The sequence below is a fragment of the Callithrix jacchus genome, chromosome 12 (assembly GCF_049354715.1).
Source record: "Callithrix jacchus isolate 240 chromosome 12, calJac240_pri, whole genome shotgun sequence".
NCBI classification, from domain to species: Eukaryota; Metazoa; Chordata; class Mammalia; order Primates; family Cebidae; genus Callithrix; species Callithrix jacchus.
In genome coordinates, this window is record NC_133513.1 from 62,598,860 (window position 1) to 62,621,685 (window position 22,826).

The window sequence follows — 22,826 nt, forward strand, 5'->3', positions numbered from 1 at the left end:
TTATCCACTCTGGTCTAGAAATCATGACTCAAACATTCCTCCTGCCTCAGCTTCCCAAAGTGCTGGGATTACAGTCATGAACCACTGTGCCAGGCCTTGAACTAATTAATGGCTCATAAGGTACCTGTATTGTCCAGCTTCTGACCAGGGGCCTGGACGTGCTCTACTGTGTCAAGTAGTATCTCTGGGGAACACGTGAAATGGTGGTGTGTGGGGGATGGCGGCTCAGTAACTGTACTTCTTTTTGTTTTTTGAGGCAGAGTCTCACTGTTGCTCAGGCTGGTGTGATCCCGGCTCATTGCAACCTCCACCTCCCAGGTTCAAGCAAGTAGCTGGGATTACAGATGTGTGCCACCACACCCAGCTAATTTTTGTATTTTTAGTAGAGACGAGGTTTCATCATGTTGGTCAGGCTGGTCTTGAACTCCTGACCTCAGGTGGTCCACCCACCTTGGCCTCCCAAAGTACTAGGATTACAGGTGTGAGCCACTGTGAACAGCATATGTAGTTCTTTACCAACTAGAGTGCGGAAGTATTTCAGGATTTTCACAATTGGTATGGAGGTACTGTTAAGTACTGAATATGAATATGCCCTAACACTTTTTGTTTCTGAGCATCTTGGTCACTTCCTGTGAGGAATTTTTAAGCATTATCAGTGTATTTTAAATTGTATTTTCCAATTATACTATTAAAATATTCTTAATTCACCAAATCTTTTGTGGATATGTGCCATTTCTTTAGTCCTTGGAGCTCAGAGAATAGCACTAGAAGACTATCTTTAGGGCTGGGAGCAGTGGAGCAAGCCTGTAATCCCAGCACTTTGGAAGACAAAGGTGGGCAGATTGTTTGAGCTCAGGAGTTCGAGACTAGCGTGGGCAACTTGGGAAAAGCCCATCACTACAAAAGGTACAAAAATTAGCCAGGCCTAGTGGCACATGTCTGTGATCCCAGCCACTCAGGAGGAGGCTGAGGTGGGAGGATTCCCTGAGCCTGGAAGGTAGAGGTGCAGTGAGCTGCAGTCACACCACACACTCCAGCCTGGGCAACAAAGTGAGACTGTCTCAAAAAAAAGGAAAAATCTTTGTATTCATACTCAAAATAGGAAGCATTCATTCATTAATTTATTCATTCAAATAATGCTTTTTTGAGCACATACTACACTGCTTTAGTGGAAGGGATGTAAGCAGAGAACAAAACAGATACATCTCTGCTCTTATGGAGTTGTTAGTTTGGTTGAGATGAGAGATCGTAAACAATTAGCTATATAATGTCAGGGAGTACTACAAAGAAAAGTAAAGTAGGATATGGGAGATGACAGAGTGGGGCTGATGGGTGGGCAGTCTTTCTACATAGCAGGCTCAGAGAAGGCCCCACTGATAAGGTGGCACCTGAGCTGACATCTGAGGGAAGAGAGTCGTATGGGTTCCTGGGGTAAAAGTGGTTTTGGTAGGGGCAGCAAGTGCTAAGGCCCTGAGGCTGGAGTGTACTTGGTGTGCCCAGGGAACAGTCACTGTGGCTGCAGCAAGGGGAGATGGGGCTAAGTCACAGGCAGTGAGATCAGAGGAGGAAGGGAGAGGGACAGGACAGGCCTAGTAGCCATGCTATGAATTTTGGATTTTATTCTAAGAGAAGTGGGAAGTCACTGGAAGTTTGTTGTTTTTTTTTTGAGATGCAGTTTCACTCTTGTTGCCCAGGCTGGAGTGCAATGGGGAGCTCTCGGCTCACTGCAGCCTCTGCTTCCTGGGTTCAAGTGATTCTCCTGCTTTAGCCTCCCGAGTAGCTGGGATTACAGGCACCCTCCACCAGGCCTGGCTAATTTTTTTGTATTTTAGTAGAGACAGGGTTTCACTATGTTGGCCAGGCTGGTCTCGAACTCTTGGCTTCGTGGTCCAGAGTGCTGGAATTACAGGCATGAGCCACCGCGCCTGGCCTTATTGGAAGTTTTAAGCAAAGAATCATATTATGTGACTGCAGAAAGTTTTTACTTCACTGAGGGCAGAGGAGACTTTGGAGGTGTTTTTAAAAGAGCTATAAAAGGTTTCTATTATATGCCATCTGGTCAAGTAGATTAGTGACAAGCTACCATTTGTCCCAGCATCAACCATGTTATTTATTATACTTAAAGCCTCCCATTGGTCTTATGACAAAAAGCAGACCAGCATCCTTAACGTGACATCTCAGGCCATGGTTGATTGAGTTCTTGTCTACTCTACAGCCGCATCCCTCATCATTCTTCCCCTAGCCTTGTGTCCTGCAGCTCCACTGGCAATTTCTACTTCCTCTAAATCACCGTGCTTATTCCTGCTTTATAGTCTTCAGTTTTACTGTCCATCTTGCCTAATTACTGCCATCTCTCATAACCGGCACTAAAAAAGTTAGTTTTCTTCCTAGGAGATAGAATAGTATGTTTTCAATGTTTACAAATGCCTCTCACCCCTGCTAATAATGTCTATTATTCACATCTGTCGTCAACACTGGGAGTAGCATCTGGCACATGACGGAGGCACAATAAAGGGAGTGGATAAACTGTGTGCCAAGTACTTTATATCCATGATCTTGCTTGTCCCTATGATACCCTTTACAAAAGCTTAACGAGGTAAATTGGCCCAAGATCACATCGCTACTAAGTGGCAGAATTACGGTTCTAGTGAGATCAGTGGGATGGTTTTGGAGTTTAAAATATCCTCTTCAAGAGAGAAGTGCTCATTTCTTGATTTGTTTTCCAGTGGAGACCTTTCAGAAACTGCAGAAGGCAAAGGAGATTCTGACCAATGAAGAGAGTCGAGCCCACTATGACCACTGGCGAAGGAGCCAGATCTCGATGCCATTCCAGCAGTGGGAAGCTTTGAATGACTCAGTGAAGATGGTGGGTTTCCCTCTGCGGATGACGTGAATTTGTGAAGCTCAGGCTGCCCATGGATTAGACTCATGTAGTAGCTTAAAGAGTCATTAGGCAATAGCAGAGAGAAATCCAAGAAGTTAGCAGAGTCTGGGTATAATTCAGTGTCCATAAATTCCATGAAGAGAAATTCACCAGAATAGAGGCAATGAATTTGTGCCAGGAGAGCCTGTGACTACATTTTTTCAGTCTCTTTGGCTGTTTCAGTATACACACTCCCTGTTATCACTTACTGTTTTATGAGTTCTAATAAATGTGCTTCTCAGGTTGCTCATGAATTGCTGAGTTTTAACCATTGTGAATTCATATCTCCATCTTTTTAGTTTATGTCCACTTGCTCTCTTTTGAAGGCTTACAATTTTTATTAAAAAGGCAGGATCTGATTAGTGAAAGAAAGCCATGAATTATTCCTATTAGTCATGCTGGTGAAAAAATTGTTAGACTTTAAAAGCAGGCCAGGCACAGTGGCTCACGACTGAAATCCCAGCACTTTGGGAGGCCGAGGTGGGCGGATCATGAGGTCAGGTGTTTGAGACCAGCTTGACCAAAATGGAGAAACCCCGTCTCTACTAAAAATATAAAAATTAGCCTGGTGAGGTGGCACATGCCCATAATCCCAGCTACTTGGGAGGCTGAGGCAGGAGAATCGCTTGAATCCAGAAGGCAGAAGTTGCAGTGAGCCGAGATTGTGCCACTGCACTCTGGCCTGGGCAAGAAGAGAGAAACTCTGTCTCAAAAAACCAAAACTAAAACCAAAAACATGTGTTATCTTTTTTTCATGTCATTAAAAGACATAAATCTGAAAATATTCACTGTAATTACTGTTATATATTTATTTTGTTCAACATTGACCTTTATATATTATAGACAAAATGTAATTTTAAAGATTTAGTCATGATTTATTACCTAGATTCTCTCCATTGGAACACTTTTCTATGACATGGGATTTATAATACAGAAATTACCTCATAGATAAGTTTTCAGGGACAGTTAGAATTAGTGTATAAAATGATTCACATCTCTTAAATTATAGCCCTTCAGGGTTACATTTAGATTTCCTTCTTCATAGTTTTTATTTTAGAAGACTTGAGCAAATTGTTGACAAAAGGCCCATAACATTGAAGAGTGTTTTTTGAAATAATGGGGAAGAGCAATGCAAAACTTCCAAAGTGTGTGATTAAAGCGACTCTACATAAAGCGTAAGCTGTTTTCTTCATCGCATTGTTGGAAAGAAGTGTGCATTCATGTGGATTTGTTTAAGGTGGGCTAATTATTTATGAGAGACTAACCATATGATTACTGTAGAAATGCATACAATTACTAGAGGGAATCTTTAAAAAAATAGTGGCTTTATGTATTGAATATAAGATTTTGGTCATTTTCATTGTGTAAATTCAAAATTCCTTTTTGACACTAGCTAAATAAACATTGTTCTACCAACTCTGCCTAACCGTATTTCCCAGTCTCCTAAGTGTGGCACACTGTAACTGCAACTGAATTACTGAGTCCTGCTTTTCTAACACTTTCTGATTTATAGCTCACTTTTCGTGGATGGTCCACTCAACTGTATCACTTAACTTTTAGTAGCTCATATTCAGTTAGTTGTGAAGTTTTCAAAAACTCTTCTCCACATCCCCACTTGAGTTTATATCATCAACGTCTTTCCATTAAATACTAATTTCCTGTCTCCAAACACATTATTTCTGCTTTGAATGTAGCTTAACTGTGAACTGTTCAAGGTTTTACAATAATTATGTTTTAGATCTTACTGGCTGCATCATTTGTCTTGTGGGCAAAGTTGAAATAGTGTGCTGGGCTATATGTGGCTTCAAATGATGAGATGTATATCTCTCTCCTTCAAATCAGCAGTGATCTTTTTTCCTCATACGGTCTTCTTTGTTTGGGCCAAACCTTATTGTTTTTGATATCCTTCTATTTCTCTGTTGCAGTGGACTTTGAGACCTGTATATCAAGTATTACCTGTTCTAGACTTCATTTGATAGATGCTCTGTAACTTTCCTCTCATTCCTTTCTGTTCTATGCCTTACAGTAACTTCTGCATGTGAGAGCCTCACTTCTCTCTATAACATTTTAATTGTCACCTTGTCTTTTTGTGTCTTTTTTCATGTTTATCATTCCGCTACTCAAGAGAAATTAATAACAATTATCATACCTAGTATTGTTATCACTTAAGAGATCATTGTCTATTGTTTTGTAGGTAAATGTCATCATTAGGGTGTTTGAGTCAGGTATTCAGTAGTGTTTTTCCTTATCCCCAGTTTTGCTTTCTTTGGTTTTAGTTCCCTGCAATCAATCCCAGTGCAAAAATAGATGAGTACCGTACAATAAAATATTTTGAGAGAGAGTATGAGAGCAGATTTACGTACCTTTTATTACATACATTGTTATAATTATCCTTGTTTATTATTAGTTATTGTTATTAATCTCTTACTGTACCTAATTTATAGCTGTAGCCATGCAGGCATAGTAGAAAGCTTTCCTGATAGGTAGTCTATGGCTGATTGGACCCACCCCAAAGATACCTTACCTAGCTGGGAACCCAGAAACAATCAGCAAACAAATAGGCCCACATGGGGCTGACCCAAAAGCCCTCCCAGAGGCAATCAATTTGTCAAATGATCAATTCACCAAAAATGTGTTTTTATTAACTCTTTATAAAATTTGTTGCAATTGAAGTGGCATGAGATAATTTTAACAGCTTATGAGAACTGTGCCCTCATGGCCACAGTTATAAATTAGGCATAGTAAGAGATTAATAACAATAACTAATAAACTAGGAAATTATAACAACATATGTAATGAAAGTAATGTGAATGTGCTGTCACACTCTCTCTTTCAAAATATTTTATTGTACTGTACTCACCTATTTTTGGACTGGGGTTGAACTATGAACTTTATCATAGGTGTGTATATATCAGAAAAAGCATAGTATATGTAAGGTTTGGTACTACCCAAGGTTCAGGCATCAACAGGGGTCTTGGAATACCCCTTGAGGGTAAGGTCAGACTACTATATTATATATGCCATTCTGACAACGAAATGATTATAACTTTAAGATTTCAATTTCAGGTGACATGTATCTAAAACGCATGCCCAGCACATTTACAGATTGTTAAATCTCATAAATTCCCTTTCCTTTACACCATCAACCCTGTGTTTCTGCTTTTTATTTAAGCAGTATAATCACTCTGGTTGGGAGCATTTTTAGTTCCTATACCCACAAGGCAGGACAAATCACAGTGTACTTATGTGGCATCACACACAAGATCATATTTTGGGAATCTCCTTCGGCAGAATTCCTCAAATGTCACAGCGTCAGGGGTGCCATATTTTTCTTATATTAAAAACTTAAATTGGGCCAGGCGCGGTGGCTCAAGCCTGTAATCCCAGCACTTTGGGAGGCCGAGGCGGGTGGATCACGAGGTCAAGAGATTGAAACCATCCTGGTCAACATGGTGAAACCCCGTCTCTACTAAAAATATAAAAAATTAGCTGGGCATGGTCGCATGTACCTGTAATCCCAGCTACTCAGGAGGTTGAGGCAGGAGAATTGCCTGAACCCAGGAGGCAGAGGTTGCGGTGAGCCAAGATCACGCCATTGCACTCCAGCCTGGGTAACGAGCGAAACTCCGTCTCAAAAATAAAATAAAATAAAAACTTAAATTTCATTGGCTTTTGGGGTACAAGTGGTGATATGGTTTGGATTTGTGTCCCTGCCCAAATCTCATGTTGAATTGGATGAGGGTCCTGATGGGAGGTGATTGGATCATGGGGCGGGTTTGCCTCTTGCTTTTCTCAGTGATAGTGAGTTCTCAGGAGATCTGATGGTTTAAAAGTGTGTTGGCACTTTCCGCTTCTCTCCCTCTTTCCTGCCACCATGTGAAGAAAGACCTTTCTTTCCCTTCACCTTCCGCCATGATTGTAAGTTTCCTAAGGCCTTCCAGTCATGCTTCCTGTTAAGCCTGAGGAACTGTGCCAATTAACCTTTTTTCCTCATAAATTACTCAGTCTCAGGTAGTTCTTTATAGCAGTGTGAAACGGACTAATACAAGTGGTTTTTAGCCACATGGATGAATTGTATAGTGGTGAAGTCTGGAATTTTAGTGCACCCATCACCTGAGTAATATACATTGTACCCAATATGTAATTTTTTATTTTAATTTATTTATTTTGAGACAGAGTCTCACTGTCGCCCAGGCAGGAGTGCAGTGGTGCAATCTTGGCTCACTGGCACCTCTGCCTCCTAGATGCAAGTGATTCTCCTGCCTTAGCCTCCTGAGTAGCTGGGACTACAGGCATATGCCACCACTCCTGGCTAATATTTGTATTTTTAGTAGAGATGGGGTTTCACCATGTTGGCTAGGATGGTCTCAATCTCCTGACCTTGTGATCTGCCTGCCTTGGCCTCCCAAAGTGCTGGGATTATGGGTGTTAGCCACCATGCTGGCCTCTCAATATGTAGTTTTTTTATCCTTCCCTCTCCTTCCCAGCTTCCCCCGAGTCTCCAAAGTCTATTATATTAATACCACTCTGCAAGCTTTTGTGTACCCATGGCTTAGCTTCCTTTTATAATGGAGAACATACAATATTTGGTTTTCCATACCTAAGTTATTTTATTTAGAACAATGGCCTCCAGCTCCATCTAAGTTGCCGCAAAAGATATTATTTTGCCCTTTTTTATGGCTGAGTAGTATTCCATGGTGTATATATACCACATTTCTATCACCCAGGAGTAATGCAACTGAACTGGTATTTTTTCCTCACACTAAGTCTGTCACTTTACTCCCTACTTATTTATTTCTCTTTTTGTTTTCTAGAAGTTCCTCCTGATAGTTTAATTTGTAAAATTATTTTAAGATCTCACCCAGGTCGATGAATATGTTGGCAACTTAAATTTAGATATGTAATATTGGTTTGAAAAAGAGGATATAGAGTGAGGGTTCAGTAATCCAGGCTTTTGGGATCCTGGGATAATCTGAAGAGTTCTCATGCTAAACAGTTTTACCCAAAGGGACCCAGGGGTGGGTGGCTCTCCCTCTAGCACCAAAATATATGGCAGCATGGATTTAGGATGGCTGTGGAAAAAAAGAAGCCACAGCAAAGGCACAGTCAAAATGAATAGCTGAGGAAAATTCTCATAAGCTATTAAAACTATCTCATGCCACTTCAATTGCTATAAATTTTTTTGTTGTTGTTGAGACGGAGTTTTGCTGTTGTTACCCAGACTGGAATGCAATGGCACCATCTTGGCTCACTGCAACCTCCGCCTCCTGGGTTCAAGCAATTTTCCTGCCTCAGCCTCCCAAGTAGCTGGGATTACAGGCGCGCACCACCATGCCCAGCTAATTTTTGTATTTTTAGTAGAGACGGGGTTTCACCTTGTTGACCAGGATGGTCTCAATCTCTTGACCTCGTGATCCACCTGCCTTGGCCTCCCAAAGTGCTGGGATTATAGGCGTGAGCCACCGCGCCCGGCCCAATTGCTATAAATTTTATAAAGAGTAATAGCAACACATTTTTGGGGAATCAATCATTTGGCAAGTTGATTGCCTCTGGGAGGGCTTATTGGGTCAGCTGCATGTGGACCTATTTGTCTGCTCATTGTTTCTGGGTTCCCAGCTGGGCAAGGTGTCTTTGGGGTGTCAGGAAAGTGTCCTACTATGCCCACATGGCCAGAGTTTCACCAGCCAGACGGGAAACAGTGTGCAATTTAACACCTTCTGCTGGTTCAAAAGGCGATCTGTCTTAAGTGGATACTATCCAAAAGCAGGTCAGAAATCACCATGATAAGTAAAAAAATTCACTCATGGTGATCAGTGATCCAGGATAATAATAACTGATCCATTTTCTATAGCTATTCAGCTCACCTGAGTCAATGGATTTTTAAAAAATTTGTGCCAGTGTTTACTGGCATGTAATCAAAATTTTTTATTTCCGTGTGTGTATGTGTGTGTGTGTGTGTGTGTGTGTGTGTGTATGAATGGAATGCTTCATGAATGTGCCTGTTATCTTTGCACAGGGACCATGCTAATCTTTGTATCATTCCAATTTTGGTACATGTGCTGCTGAGGCAAGCACTATTTCCTAGTATTGACTAAGGTCTAGAATTTAAGAAAATGGCTTCCTAGAAAAAAAACCCAACTCATTGAAGAAAGCTGGTTAAAGAGTTAATTGTGAAGGTGGAAGAACATAGTGATTTCACAAACTGTTAAGATTAGTGGCCTTTGCACCTAGGCTTGCTCTCTGTTTAGTGTTAGTTCCTTCCATGCATATACTGATTTTCTGTCTTGTGCCTTTTATTATCTTGCTGTACAGATTCTCCCCTTTCTAATCTCTCTCTTAGTCTGTATAAATTGTTGTCTTTTGATATCTTTTACTGATGCTGATTCTATTGAAACGAATTGCTCCAAAATAGACTAGTTCACTTGATGTTAAATGTTATTCTGTACAACTAATACCACTGGGGAGTTGAGAAATATGCTCTGTGAACACAGAAATAAGTGATTTGCAGACTATCTAACTGTGTCCCAGCAAACCAGGCTGCTTTGCATCACTCTGATATCAGTCCTTTGATTGAACTACAAAGCCTGAGAAGCACTTGTATCTAAGGTTAGATACAGTTTGGCTATTTCTTCTGTATATTTCTTTAATTAGGATCAGCAGATGTGGGAGTCTGATAATAACATATTTTATTCTAATTTGCTCACAAAGGAGATGAATAAGACTACTATTTCAGAATATCTTTTCACTGAGGGCCTTTAAAGCATTTACTGTGGATTAGGCATTAATCCTAACCACTTATCTAAGGCAGACCATAGGTATTTGGTTTCAGGAGAGAAGAACTGAGGCGCAGAGATGAGTACATCAGATACAGGCCACCTTGCTGGTTTGTGAAGCTCTCAGTCTACATTTTCAGCTCTCTGGGCCCTGAATTCTTGAATGTCTTATTCCTGGTTTTTCACTAACCTTCCTAATATCCTTTTCCCTCTGTAAGGAAGTCACTGGCAGCCTCTTTTATTCTGTGCATATGCAAAAACCAAACCAAAACAACAAACCTAAATCAGCCAAACAAAAGCCAATTTTTTTAAATACCAGCTGAGGTATTTCCTCTTTTAAAAATTAACATTTTTATTTTGAAATAAAATCTACAGAGAAATGGGTAATACTTGCATTTACAATTTAGGAAATGGTTTTGAAGTGTTTACTCTGTAACTATTCCCTTCCCACACATATTGTTGGCACCAGGAATCTTCCTCCTTGTATGTTTTTGCTTCATAACTACAAAACTACATTTAATTTTTAAAATAGAATGTTTTCTTTTCTTTCTTTTTTTTTTTTTTGTGAGACAGAGTCTCACTCTGTCACCCAGGCTGGAGTGCAGTGGTGCAATACCAGCTCACTACAACCTCTGGGTTCAAGTGAGTCTCGTGCCTCAGACTTCCGGGTAGCTGGGATTATAGGCGCTCACTATCTTACCCAACTAATTTTTGTTTTTTTAGTAGAAATGGGGTTTCACCATGTTGGCCAGGCTGGTTTGGAATTCCTGACCTTGTGATCCACCCTCCTTGGCCTCCCAAAGTGCTGGGATTACAGGTGTGAGTGCCTGAGCCTGGCCTAAAATAGAATGTTTTCTAATTGTACATATATATATTCTTCTCATAGAAAATTTGGGAAATACAAAAACTAAATATATAATTCTATTACACAGGCATAACTACAGTTACATTTTGGTGCCTTTCCTTCCTATTTCTTTTTCTTTTTTGAGACAGAGTCTTGCTTTGTTGCCCAGGCTGGAGTGCAGTGGTACGATCTCAGTTCACTGCAACCTCCACCTCCTGGGTTCAATCAAGCAATTCTCCCACCTCAGCCTCCTGAGTAGCTGGGATTACAGGTGTGTGCCACCATGCCCAGCTAATTTTTGTATTTTTAGTAGAGACAGGGTTTCATCACGTTGGCCAGGCTGATCTCAAACTCCTGGCCTCAAGTGATCCACCCACCGTGGCTTCCCAAAGTGCTAGGATTGCAGGCATGAGCCACTGCACCCAGCCCGTTTCTTTTTCTTGCTCGGGTGAGAGCTGATTACATTTATTGGTGGGAGTGGCTGCTTGATGGGGTGGTTCATAGATCCTAGTTGATTATCCTCTGGACTGGTTATATTTGGGGAAGTGGGTTCAGTATGATGATGCTTTGTAGTTGGGAAGACATAGGTTGGAGGAGGAAATATATGACTGCTTTGATTTGAGTAGGGCAGAGAGCTAGAATATTTATGATTTTAGGGTGTTAAAAGGCTATGTTTCCCTCTAGTCTTGAGTTTTGTTAATAGAGGTAGTATGTCACTGTTCGTTAGCACTTCAGGAATAGCTTCCCACAGTATCCAGATGAGGTTTTAAGAAACAGTTATGCATTATTTTGGTTGATGCTAGGACTAATGATTCCACTTGAAACATTCTTGATAGCAAACTCAAAAAGCTCTCTTTTTTGCTGTATTCATCTGTTAGTTCTTCCATCTATCCCTCCATTCATCCATCTGTTCAATTTTTAAATCTAATAGAAAATACATATACAGAACAGAAGATGATAAAGGTACAAAAGGGTGTGTGGTAAAAAGTAACTATCAATAGTTGGATTAATATTTTAATTAATTTACCAGTATCTGATTAATAGTCACGTCTAACATGCTGTTAATTAGCACTACAGGAGTAGGTCAGGTGTTACTACATATCAAACTTTAAATATAGAAAACCATATAATATCAATTTAATTTTTATGTCTCTGCTTTACATTAATTTAGTCAATGCACTGGGCTGTCAGAGGTAAAAAGGACCTGATGCTGGAAGAATCTGACAAGACTCTTACCAACAAGATTGAATATGAGGAATGGAATGAGCAAAGAGAAAGAAAGAAAGAGGAGCTGGCTTCAACCACAGAGAAAGTGGAGGAAAACGAATCTAAGCCCCTGGAGAAGCCAGTCTCTCCGCAAAATCCAGATTCTTCAAGTGAGTCATGTTGTATAACTGCAGAATGGAGAAGGTCTGAAATTAAAGAGCTTTGTTTATATTGCATTTATTCTTTTTTTTTCTTTTTTTTTAAATTGCATTTTAAATTTTGGGGACATGTGAAGAACATGCAAGATAGTTGCATAGGTACACACGTGGTAGTGTGATTTGCTGCCTTCCTCCCCATCACCTATATCTGGCATTTCTCCCCATGCTATCTTTCCCCAACTCCCCACTCCCTGCTTTCCCTCCCCTATTTCCCCCCAACAGACCCCAGTGTGTAGTGCTCCCCTCCCTGTGTCCGTGTGTTCTCATTGTTCAACACCCGCCTATGAGTGAGAACATGCAGTGTTTGATTTTCTGCTCTTGTGTCAGTTTGCTGAGAATGATGGTTTCCAGGTTCATCCATGTCCCTACAAAGGACATGAACTCATCGTTTTTGATGGCTGCATAATATTCCATGATGTATATGTGCCACATTTTCCCTACCCAGTCTATCATCGATGGGCATTTGGGTTGGCTCCAGGTCTTTGCTATTGTAAACTGTGCTGCAGTGAACATTTGTGTGCATGTGTCCTTATAGTAGAACGATTTATAATCCTTTGGATATATACCCAATGATGGGATTGCTGGGTCAAATGGTATTTCTGGTTCTAGATCCTTGACGAATCATCACACTATCTTCCACAGTGGTTGAACTAATTTACACTCCCACCAACAGTGTAAAAGTGTTCCTATTTCTCCACATCCTCTCCAGCATCTGTTTGTTCCTGACTTTTTAACAATCTCCATTCTAACTGGGGTGAGATGGTATCTCAGTGTGGTTTTGATTTGCATTTCTCTAATGACCAGTGATGGTGAGCATTTTTTCATATGTTTGTTATTGCATTTATTCTTAACTTTTTCAATTTGCACAGCAGTGCCAAGCTTAAAGATTGGTTTAGCACCTTAAAAGACACTTAGCATTGATGCTGAAACTAGAAGACATTCCTCAAGGGAAACCTTGAGACAATTCTCAGTGTCTTTTGTCTCCTGAAATAACACTAGCTAACATTTATTGAAGGTTTACTGTGTACAGAAACACTCTTTACATATATTAGTTTACATTTATTATCTCATTAAATGTTAATTTTACATGAATTAACTTATTTAATCCTCACTACAAGGTTGGGGGGCTATCAATATTATTCTCATTTTATAGTTAAGAAAACCAAAGTCCAAGGAGGTTGAGGAACCAAGGCAGTTTGGCTTCAGAGTCAGTGTTCCAAGGTATTGCCCTATCCTGTGATAATGCTTTATTTCATTAATTAAAAAAACTTTTTTTTTGAAATGGAGTCTCGCTCTTGTTGCCCAGGCTGGAGTACAATGGTATGATCTTGGCTCACTGCAACCTCCACCTCCCAGATTTAAGTGATTCTCTTGCCTCTGCCTCCCGAGTAGCTGGGTTTACAGGCATGTGCCACCACACTCAGCTAATTTTTTGCATTTTTTAGTAGAGACGGGGTTTCACCATGTTGGCCAGGCTGGTCTGGAACTCCTGATCTCAGGCGATCCACCTGCCTCAGCCTCCCAAAGTGCTTGGATTACAGGTGTGAGCCACCACGCCTGGCCTTCATTCATTCATTCATTTATCGAGATGGAGTCTCCTTCTATCTTGTAGGCTGGAGTGTAGGGCATGATCTCAGCTCACTGCAACCTTTGACTCCCGGGTTCAAGCGATTCTTGTGCCTCAGACTCCCCAGTAGCTGGGACTACAGGTGCCTGCCACCATGTCTGGCTAAGTTTTGCATTTTAGTAGAGATGGGGTTTCACCATGTTGGCCAGGCTGGTCTTGAACTCCTGACCTCAAATAATCTGCCTGCCTGGGCCTCCCAAGTTCTGAGATTATAGGCATGAGCCACCACACCTGGCCTGATATTATGTTATCTGTAAGTAGCTCTGTAGACATTCTGAATAATTTATAAATCCACTGAAGCCGAGTATTATAGAAGTTTATCTCCTGGCTACCAAGCTACACTACCTGAGTTCACATCTTAGTTCGACTAATTATCTGTATTACTTGGCAAAGTTACTCAACTTCTCTAGACTCAGTTTCTGCATCTATAAAATAGGGATTAAAATAGTACTTGCTCATCCATGGCATGCACTTGTGGTCCTAACTACTCAGGAGGCTGAGGCAGGAAGCTGGCTTGAGGTCAGGAGTTCAAGGCTGCTGTGTGCAATGATCACACTTGTGAATAGGTGCTGCATTCAGTCCTGGGTGATGTAGTGAGACTGTCTCTTAAATCAAAAATAGTACTTTCTAGGCTGGGCGCGGTGGCTCAAGCCTGTAATCCCAGCACTTTGGGAGGCTGAGGCGGATGGATCACGAGGTCAAGAGATCAAGACCATCCTGGTCAACATGGTGAAACCCCGTCTTTACTAAAAATACAAAAATTTAGCTGGGCAGAGTGGCGCGTGCCTGTAGTCCCACCTACTCCGGAGGCTGAGGCAGGAGAATTGCCTGATCCCAGGAGGCGGAGGTTGTGGTGAGCCGAGATCACGCCATTGCACTCCAGCCTGGGTAACAAGAGTGAAACTCCGTCTCAAAAAAAAAAAAAAAAAAATAGTACTTTCTTATAGGGCTACTATGAGGATTAAATGAGGAGAAACTTACAAAATGCTTAGCACAGCTATTCACCTCTAGGAAGCCCTAGGTAAACGTTAGCTGTTTGTATTATTTGTCTACCTGGCCATCTATCTAGCCATCCAACTAGTTTAGGTTGTTGTATATACACACATTGTAACTATCCTTCAAATTATTATGTGTTGATTCTCAGGCTTGTGATGTAGCACCCTATTAGAATTTAGCCTTTAAGCAGAACATTCTTGAATACCCTCGAACATCTGTATTAAAAAGAAGATAATTAGATGGCTTGTGGTGGATTATAGTTTTTGAGAAATAGTCACTTCAAATCTCTTTGGGGAGAACTTTTACATGCTCTCTTCTTGCTGGGAATGAAGATTCATAAAGTTTGATTCAGATGTCTCTGTGGGTTACCCAAGAGATCACTGTGGAATCGGCACATTGATTGCATCACCTAGTAACTGGAAATGGTTATAATATAACTAACTTATCAAAGGAGAAGCCTGAAATGTAGAAAAACAATATTTTAAGCAAACACAGGAGTACTATCACTGCCCTGCATGCAAACATGATGAATGTTCAGTTCTGTGAGTCTTAAACCCCTGGGGGTTCCCCGAGTCTTTCTGTCAGATTCAGGCCAAGTCTGCACACACCAGAATTAGGTGTAGTGTGGGTGGAGTGGGAGATACTGCAGAGACTCGGGCATGACGCTGAGGCCTCTTGAGCCCTTCTCATAGAATTCTATGAAATTTTCCTTCTTTTTAAAAAATAGCCATTTAAAGACTAAATAAGAGCAAAAGTAGTATAGACTTGCTGTTAAAAACGTTAAAGAATTGGCTGAGTGTGGTGGCTTATGCCTGTAATCCTAGCACTTTGAGAGGCTGAGGAGGACAGATCCTGAGGTCAGGAGATCAAGACTATCCTGGCCAACAGGATAAAACCCCATTTCTACTAAAAATACAAAAATTAACTGGGTGTGGTGGCATGTGCCTGTCATCCTAGCTACTTGGGAGGCTAAAGCAGGGAATCGCTTGAACTCAGGAGGCAGAGGTTGCAGTGAGCCCAGATTGTGCCAGTGCACTCCAGCCTAGGCAACAGAGCTAGACTACGTCTCAAAAAATGGAACAAAATTCAGGGGCCGGGCGCGGTGGCTCAAACCTGTAATCCCAGCACTTTGGGAGGCTGAGGCGGGTGGATCACGAGGTCAAGAGATCGAGACCATCCTGGTTAACATGGTGAAACCCCCTCTCTACGAAAAACACAAAAATTAGCTGGGCAAGGTGGTGTGTGCCTGTAATTCAGCTACTCAGGAGGCTGAGGCAGGAGAATTGCTTGAACCCAGGAGGTGGAGGTTGCTGTGAGCCGAGATCGTGCCATTGCACGCTAGCCTGGGTAACAAGAGCGAAACTCCGTCTCAAAAAATTAAAAAAAAAAAAAAAAAAAAAGGAACAAAATTCAAAGAATCATGTATAGGCAGTAACTTAGTGTCTATCCCAGGCTGCCAATCTTTTCTGCTTCTACTTCTTGAAGTAACCAAGGCAGACACTCAGGTACGTTCCCTTCCACTGTTCTCTATGCTAACACAAGTGTATATATGTGCACTTAGGAGAGCTTTACAAGTAAAGAATGGGGTTACACTGTACCATTTCTCTGTGTTACACAGTGGGTAAGAGTGTGGGCTCAGCTTTTCACTGATGAGTTGTATGACCTTGGACAAGCTAGTTAACCCCTCTCCATCTCTGTCTTCTTGGTTATGCAATGGTCAAAATATTACTGTCTACCTCATAAGATTTTTTTTTTTAAGAAGCAAATAACTGTCAAGGTGCAGTGGCTCACCTGTAATCCCAGCAATTAGGGAGGCTGAGGTGGGTGGATTGCTTGAGGCTAGAAATTGGAGACCAGCCTGGGCAACATGGCAAAACCCCATCTCTAAAAAAAGAATATGAAAATTAGCCAGGAGTGGTCGTGCATGCCTGTAATTCCAGTTACTTGAGCCCAGGTGTGTGTATGTGGGGGTGTTGAGTCTGCAGTGAGCTACAACTGCACCACTGTACTCCAGCCTGGGTGACAGAATGAGAGCCTGTCACAAGTGCGTGAGCGCACACACACACAGTAACTTAATATACATAAAATATTTAGACCAGTACCAGGCACATCATAAACACTATTTTAGTGTTAACTTTTTTTTTGACTGTTGCCCAGGCTGTAGTGCAGTGGCTCAATCTTGGCTCACTGGAATCTCTGCCTCCTGGATTCAAGCAATTCTACTGCCTCAGCCTCCTGGGTAGCTGAGACTACAAGCATGTGCCACCGTGCCCAGCTAATTTTTTTGCATTTTTAGTAGAGATGGGGTATCATGATGTTGGCCAGGATGGTCTCTATCTGCTGACCTCATGATCCACCCGCTTCGGCCTCCCAAAGTGCTGGAATTACAGGCATGAGCCACCACACCTGGCTAGTGTTAACTTTTATTATTAAGGGACTTCTCTTTAAATCCTTACATTCAGAATGAATTCCTTCTTTTTAACAGCTGAGAGCATTCCACAGTGTAGATATATATTATGTCAAAGTCAAACAAAAATATAGATTCTCATCTCTATGTAAAACGTTTTACTTTGGAAAATATATAAAAACTACATTGCAATTCAGGGCACACACATATGGGGTGGTCTTTGGTATGCCTGAAGAACAAACAAAAGTTGGAGGTTTTATTGGAAAGAGAAATGTTACATATCGTTTTGAAAGAAAACTCATTGACACTAGCAAAGTTTTTGGGAACTAGCAAGCTCTAAGTGGTGAGTGATGGCAATAGGTAAAACTAGCCTTAGAGGCAAGGCAGGTCATTTTGGCAGCTGGCTTGTGATAGAATCTTTGGGCAGGCATTTGTGTCCCGAATGCTTTTCTTTTCCTCTTCCTGGTTCTCGACTCTATTTACTTGCATACTAAAAGATAATGACAATTCATATAATTTTCACATATAATGTATTCAGAACAAATTGTGAATGTCAGTTTTGATGTCTTCATATTGTGATGTGTGTGCTATTGTTTAAGAATGAAGTGGAGCCGGCCGTGGTGGCTTGGGCCTGTAATCCTAGAACTTTGGGATGCTGAGGTAGGAGGATTGCTTGAGGCCAGAACTTCAAGACTAGCTTGGGCAACATAGCAAGAGCCCAGTCTCTACGAAATTTAAAAAAACATTAGCTAGATATGGTGGCATGTACCTGTAATCCCAGAGACTTGGGAGGCTGAGGCAGGAGAATTGCTTGAGCTGCAGTGAGCTGTGATCCTGCCACTGCACCCCAGCCTGGGTTAAAGAACAAGACCCTGTGTCTCGCTGTGTCTAAAAAAAAAAGAATGAAGTGGAGGGGTTGGGAATCATTGTTCTTTTTTTTTTTGAAACAGAGTTTCACTCTTGTCCAGGCTGGAGTGCAATGGTGTGGTCTCGGCTCACTGCAACCTCTACCTCCCCAGTTTAAGCAATTCTCCTGCGTCCACCTCCCAAGTATGTGGGATTACAGGTGCCTACCACCACGCCTGGCTAATTTTTGTATTTTTAGTAGAGACATCGTTTCGCCATGTTGGCCAGGCTGGTCTAGAACTCCTGACCTCAGGTGATCTGCCTACCTAGGCCTCCCAAAGTGCTGGGATTACAGGTGTGAACCATTGCATCCAGCTGGGAATTATTGTTCTAAGAAGCTGTTGTCGGAGAATTATGAAGTTCTGCCAAAGGTTGCATTTACCAGTATTTTCTTTATGCTGTTTAAAAGATTATTGGCTTTTCTGACTAGTGCCTTAAAGCTGGAGTTTGATATATCAAAGTGCCTTTGCATGATTATTTATGATTTCATTTTACTGCAGTGTAAATTTTCATAATGTCAGCATTTAAGAAATATTATTCACGTCAACTTTACCAAGCCCTGAGTGACTTCTTATGTATTACTTTTCAGCATGTTTGCTGATTTCCTCAAGCAGTGCTAGATATTCACTTTGGAGTTTGCTTTTTGATGTCTCTTCTGTAATGAGTAGCCATCAAATAGTCCCCACCACGTTCTAATTCGTTATTGTAACAGTAAAATATGGAGCACCACAACTGAAAACCACTGTGAAAGACAATCTCATTTTTACTTTCTTTCTGCTTAAATATGCAATAAATATGCCTTCTGATAAATACAGTTCAAGAATCAAATAGTTTTATGTAACATCTTGGAGTAAAAAAGGGAAAGAAAAATTTAAATGTACCCAGTGATTTTGGTGTGCTGCCATGTCCCTGGGCACCTACCTTCCTATGCATTGCCAACCCTGTGGCCCCAACTACAAACACTGTGACTCTGCCAGAGGGCTTGCTCTGGCAATGGAGTCTGCTTGGCAGCAAATCAGCAGGCAGTAAGTGCCAGGGAGTAAATGCCCTTTGGATGACAATAATAAGTGGGAGTGGGAAGCTAAATTCCCCAGCTCCTTCACTCCTCACATGGGATAACTCTAAGAAGTTTTATGTGTCACCCAGGATTCCCCAGTGGGATCATTTGCAGTCACCCATGGTGGTAACTTGTTTGATAATGTACCTTTTATAGATTTGGTTCTCATTCTGCTAGGGTGCCTCTTGGGATCACCTCCCAAATTAGCCACTTTGTTTCAAATTCTTTTTGTTTTGAGACAGGGTCTTACACTGTTACCCAGGCTGGAGCGCTGGGGTGTGATCACAACTTACCGCTGCCTCAACCTCCTAGGCTCGAATGATTCTCCCACCCCAGCCCCCCACATAGCTGGGACTGCAGGCGTGCACCACAATATCTGGCTAAGTTTTTATAGAGATGGGGTTTCACCATGTTGCCCAGGCTGGTCTCAAACTCCTGAGGTCAAGTGATCCATTGGCCTCAGCCTCCCAAAGTGCTGCGATTATAGGTGTGGGCCACTGTGCCCAATCTGTTTCAAGTTCTTGTCTGCATGTCTATTTCTAGAGGAACCCAAACTGTAAACTACATCTTTTTAAACAAAAATGACACTTATTTACTATATAAAATTTGAGAAAATATGATCAAGGAAAAGGAAGAAGCTATAACTCATAATCTTAAAATTTAGAGAAATATGTATTATCGGTATTTTGGTTTATTTTCATTTGTGTTAGTATATCTAAAAGGATCACAGTATAAAAATTTTGTGAGTAAGTTTTGATTATAGGAACAAATATAGCAATCAGAAAAAATTTCTTTTTTGCTTTTTCCCCAAATGGAAATTCTTCAGATTTGTTTTCTCCAATAACTATTATTATTTTTTTTTGAGGCAGAGTCTCATTTTGTCTCCCAGGCTGGAATGCAGTGGCATGATCTCTGCTCACTGCAACCTCTGCCTACCAGTTCAAGCAATTCTCTTGCCTCAGCCTCCCTAGTAGCTGGGACTACAGGTGTGTGCCACCACAGTTGGCTAATTTTTGTATTTTTTAGTAGAAACAGGGTTTCACCATATTGGACAGGCTGGTGTCTAACTCCTGACCTTGTGATCTCGCTGCTTCGGCCTCCTAGAGTGCTGGGATTACAAGTATGAGTCACCACACTTGGCTTCCAATAATTCTTTAAAAAGTGTCTGTAATCTGTTTTTCTGAGATAACCACTGTTAACCATTCTGTATATGATTTTTTCTAACTACATATTTGTATACTATATTAAAATAGCAATGGAAGCATATTTTATATATTATTCTGTAACCTGCTTTTTCATTAGCAATATTATAAACATAAAAAGACAAAAAGCATGCTTGTTTATTGTAGAAAAATTAGAAAGTACAGATCAACAAAAAAGAGTATAAAAAAGAAAATTACATCTATTGCAATAATCCAGGGATAAATACTGTTAATTTTGGTGTACCTTTTCTTTTTTTTTTTTTTAAAGATGGGGTTTCACCATGATGGCCAGGCTGGTCTTGAACTGACCTCAGGTGATCCACCCACCTCGGCCTCCCAAAGTGCTAGGGTTACAGGCATGAGCCACAGCGCCCAGCCTTTAAAAATTTTTTTTTATTATTTTTTTTAAAGATTGGTGTACTTTTTCTTATCTGTTTGTTTTTTGAGAGTCTTACTCTATTACCCAGGCTTGAGTGCAGTGGCGCACTCTCAGCTCACTGCAACCTCTGCCTCCAGGCTCAAGTGATCTTCCTGTCTTAGCCTCCTAAGTAGCTGGTACCACGGGCATGTGCCACCATGCCTGGCTAATATTTTGTATTTTTTTTTTTTTTTTTGGTAGAGACAGGATTTTGCCATGTTACCCAGGCTGGTCTCAAACTCCTGAGCTCAAGAGATGCACCTGCCTCAGCCTCCTGAAGTGCAAGGATTATGGGTGTAAGCCACCATGCCTGGGCTTCTTCTTTTAGACTTAAAAACATTTCACATAAATACTCATGAAAATAATGAGTTTAGGAATGAGACAGTACTATATAAACATTTTTTTTTTTTTGAGATGGAGTCTCACTCTGTTGCCCAGGCTGGAATGCAATGGTGTGATTTTGGCTCATTGCAACCTCCACATCCCAGGTTCAAGTGATTCTCCTGCCTCTGCCTCCTGAGTGGCTGGGGTTACAAATGCATGCCACCGTGCCCCGATAATTTTTGTATTTTTAGTAGAGACAGGGTTTTACCATATTGGCCAGGCTGGTCTCAAATTCCTAACCTGGTGATCCACACACCTCGGCCTCCCAAAGTGCTAGGATTACAGGCATGAGCCACTGTGCCCAGCATAAACAGTTTTTTAACTGTCACTTAGCAATATGCTATGAGCATTTTTCTATGACAGTAAATATTAAAAAATTGTTAATGACTGTATCAAAACCTTTTAACCAGCTTTCATTTGCTAAAGATTTAGAATGTTTCCTGGTTTGCAAAAAAAAATGTATAAATGATATAATTATAAACATTCTTACAATTAAATCATTGGGTGCATCCATTATTATTTCCTTAGGATAAATTTCAAGAAGTAAAATTACTGGGTCAAAGGTTTATACATATTCACAAGTTTGATAAATATTGCCAAATTGCCAGCCAGAGGAGTTTTGCCAATTTATACTTCTAGTAGAGAAGGAAGATTACCTTTTTTTCCTCTGGTTTTCAACAATGTTGTTTATTATAATTTAAAAAAATGTTATTACCATGGAATTAAGTTCCAGTACTTGTATTTCCAGGGATCCTTTTACCATTGACTTTTTGCTTTTGAAAGATTTTTGAAAACTGTGAAATTGGTTTCAAATTTCTTGGCATGTGAATTGTCAAAATCCCCACCACCAGAGACATCTATGTATTTCCTCTTACTAAGTGTTTAAGCATGTGAGATCTTCTCATTCATATAAATTATAATTCCTATTCATAAGAATTCCAGTCTGCTTAAGTTAATCCATTTCTGTAAGATGTTGATAATTCGTACTAAAGTCTTATTTTTACATTGTACCTGTTGCAGTGAAATCTTATCCCTAAACTGTTTTACTATAACAAGATTGACTTTTCTTTTCCTACTATGATTTTAAATATTCCTTTTCTTTCCTTTTAATATTTTTCAGATGTGAATGGTTGGCACCTTCGTTTCCGCTGGTCCACGGATGCTCCCTCAGAACTCCTGAGGAAGTTCAGAAACTATGAAATATGAAATATCTCTGCTTCAAAAATGAGGAAGAGCAAGACTGTCCCTTACGCTGCCAACATGCAGTCTTTCTTTATATTTTCAGCCTGTCATGTTTATATGTCATGTCTGTGAATTGCTGAGTACTAATTGATTCCTCCATCCTTGAACCAGATCTCATAGTGCTTTTTAAATGAGAAAAATTTCAGAAGACAAATTTCTTCCAATATTTGAATAAATTAAAGCTCTTAGATACAGAGTAGATTGTATTATGTTTTTTCCTGTTAATGCTATTTGTAGAAATCCATTAAAAATCAATCTCTGTACAGTGTATTTAATTATTTCATTGATATACTATGATCGCTATTAATGATGGATGTACAAAAAATGTTTTCTTGTCTTTGACTTACAATGAAATGTGAAATTACTTGCCTAAACCCCATGGAGTGAAATAAATAATTTCCCCAAAGTTCATAAATGAATTTATAATTCAATTTTTTTTAGGGTTTTGTTCTGTCACCCAGGCTAGAGTACAGTGTAATAATGATAGCTCAGCATAACCTCAAACTCCTGTGCTCAAGTGATCCTCCTACCTCAGCCTCCCTAGTAGCTAGGACTAGAGACACACACCACCATGCCTGGCTAATTTTTTATTTTCTGTAGAGATGAGATCTTGCTAGCTGCCC

General features: G+C 40.6%; 1 protein-coding gene and 1 non-coding gene across 5 annotated transcripts in view; one reads left to right on the forward strand and one right to left on the reverse strand.

The window, feature by feature from the left end:
* Positions 1 to 22,618, forward strand: part of DNAJC12 (DnaJ heat shock protein family (Hsp40) member C12) — a 42,689-nt gene extending 20,071 nt beyond the window's left edge. For 3 of the 4 annotated variants that reach the window (XM_078345824.1, XM_054243002.2, XM_002756313.6), the window contains 3 exons: positions 2,727 to 2,866; positions 11,712 to 11,916; positions 22,082 to 22,618. In XM_078345824.1, coding sequence (XP_078201950.1) covers positions 2,727 to 2,866; positions 11,712 to 11,916; positions 22,082 to 22,167 — 431 coding nt within the window. In that variant the 3' untranslated portion in view covers positions 22,168 to 22,618. The remainder of the gene's footprint in view (positions 1 to 2,726; positions 2,867 to 11,711; positions 11,917 to 22,081) is intronic. The other variant, XM_035268255.3, reaches the window with a different exon arrangement.
* On the reverse strand, positions 8,895 to 8,998 carry LOC118146528 (U6 spliceosomal RNA). Its single transcript, XR_004732389.1, has one exon. It is a non-coding gene; the product is annotated as a U6 spliceosomal RNA (small nuclear RNA).
* Positions 22,619 to 22,826: the final 208 nt, after the last annotated feature.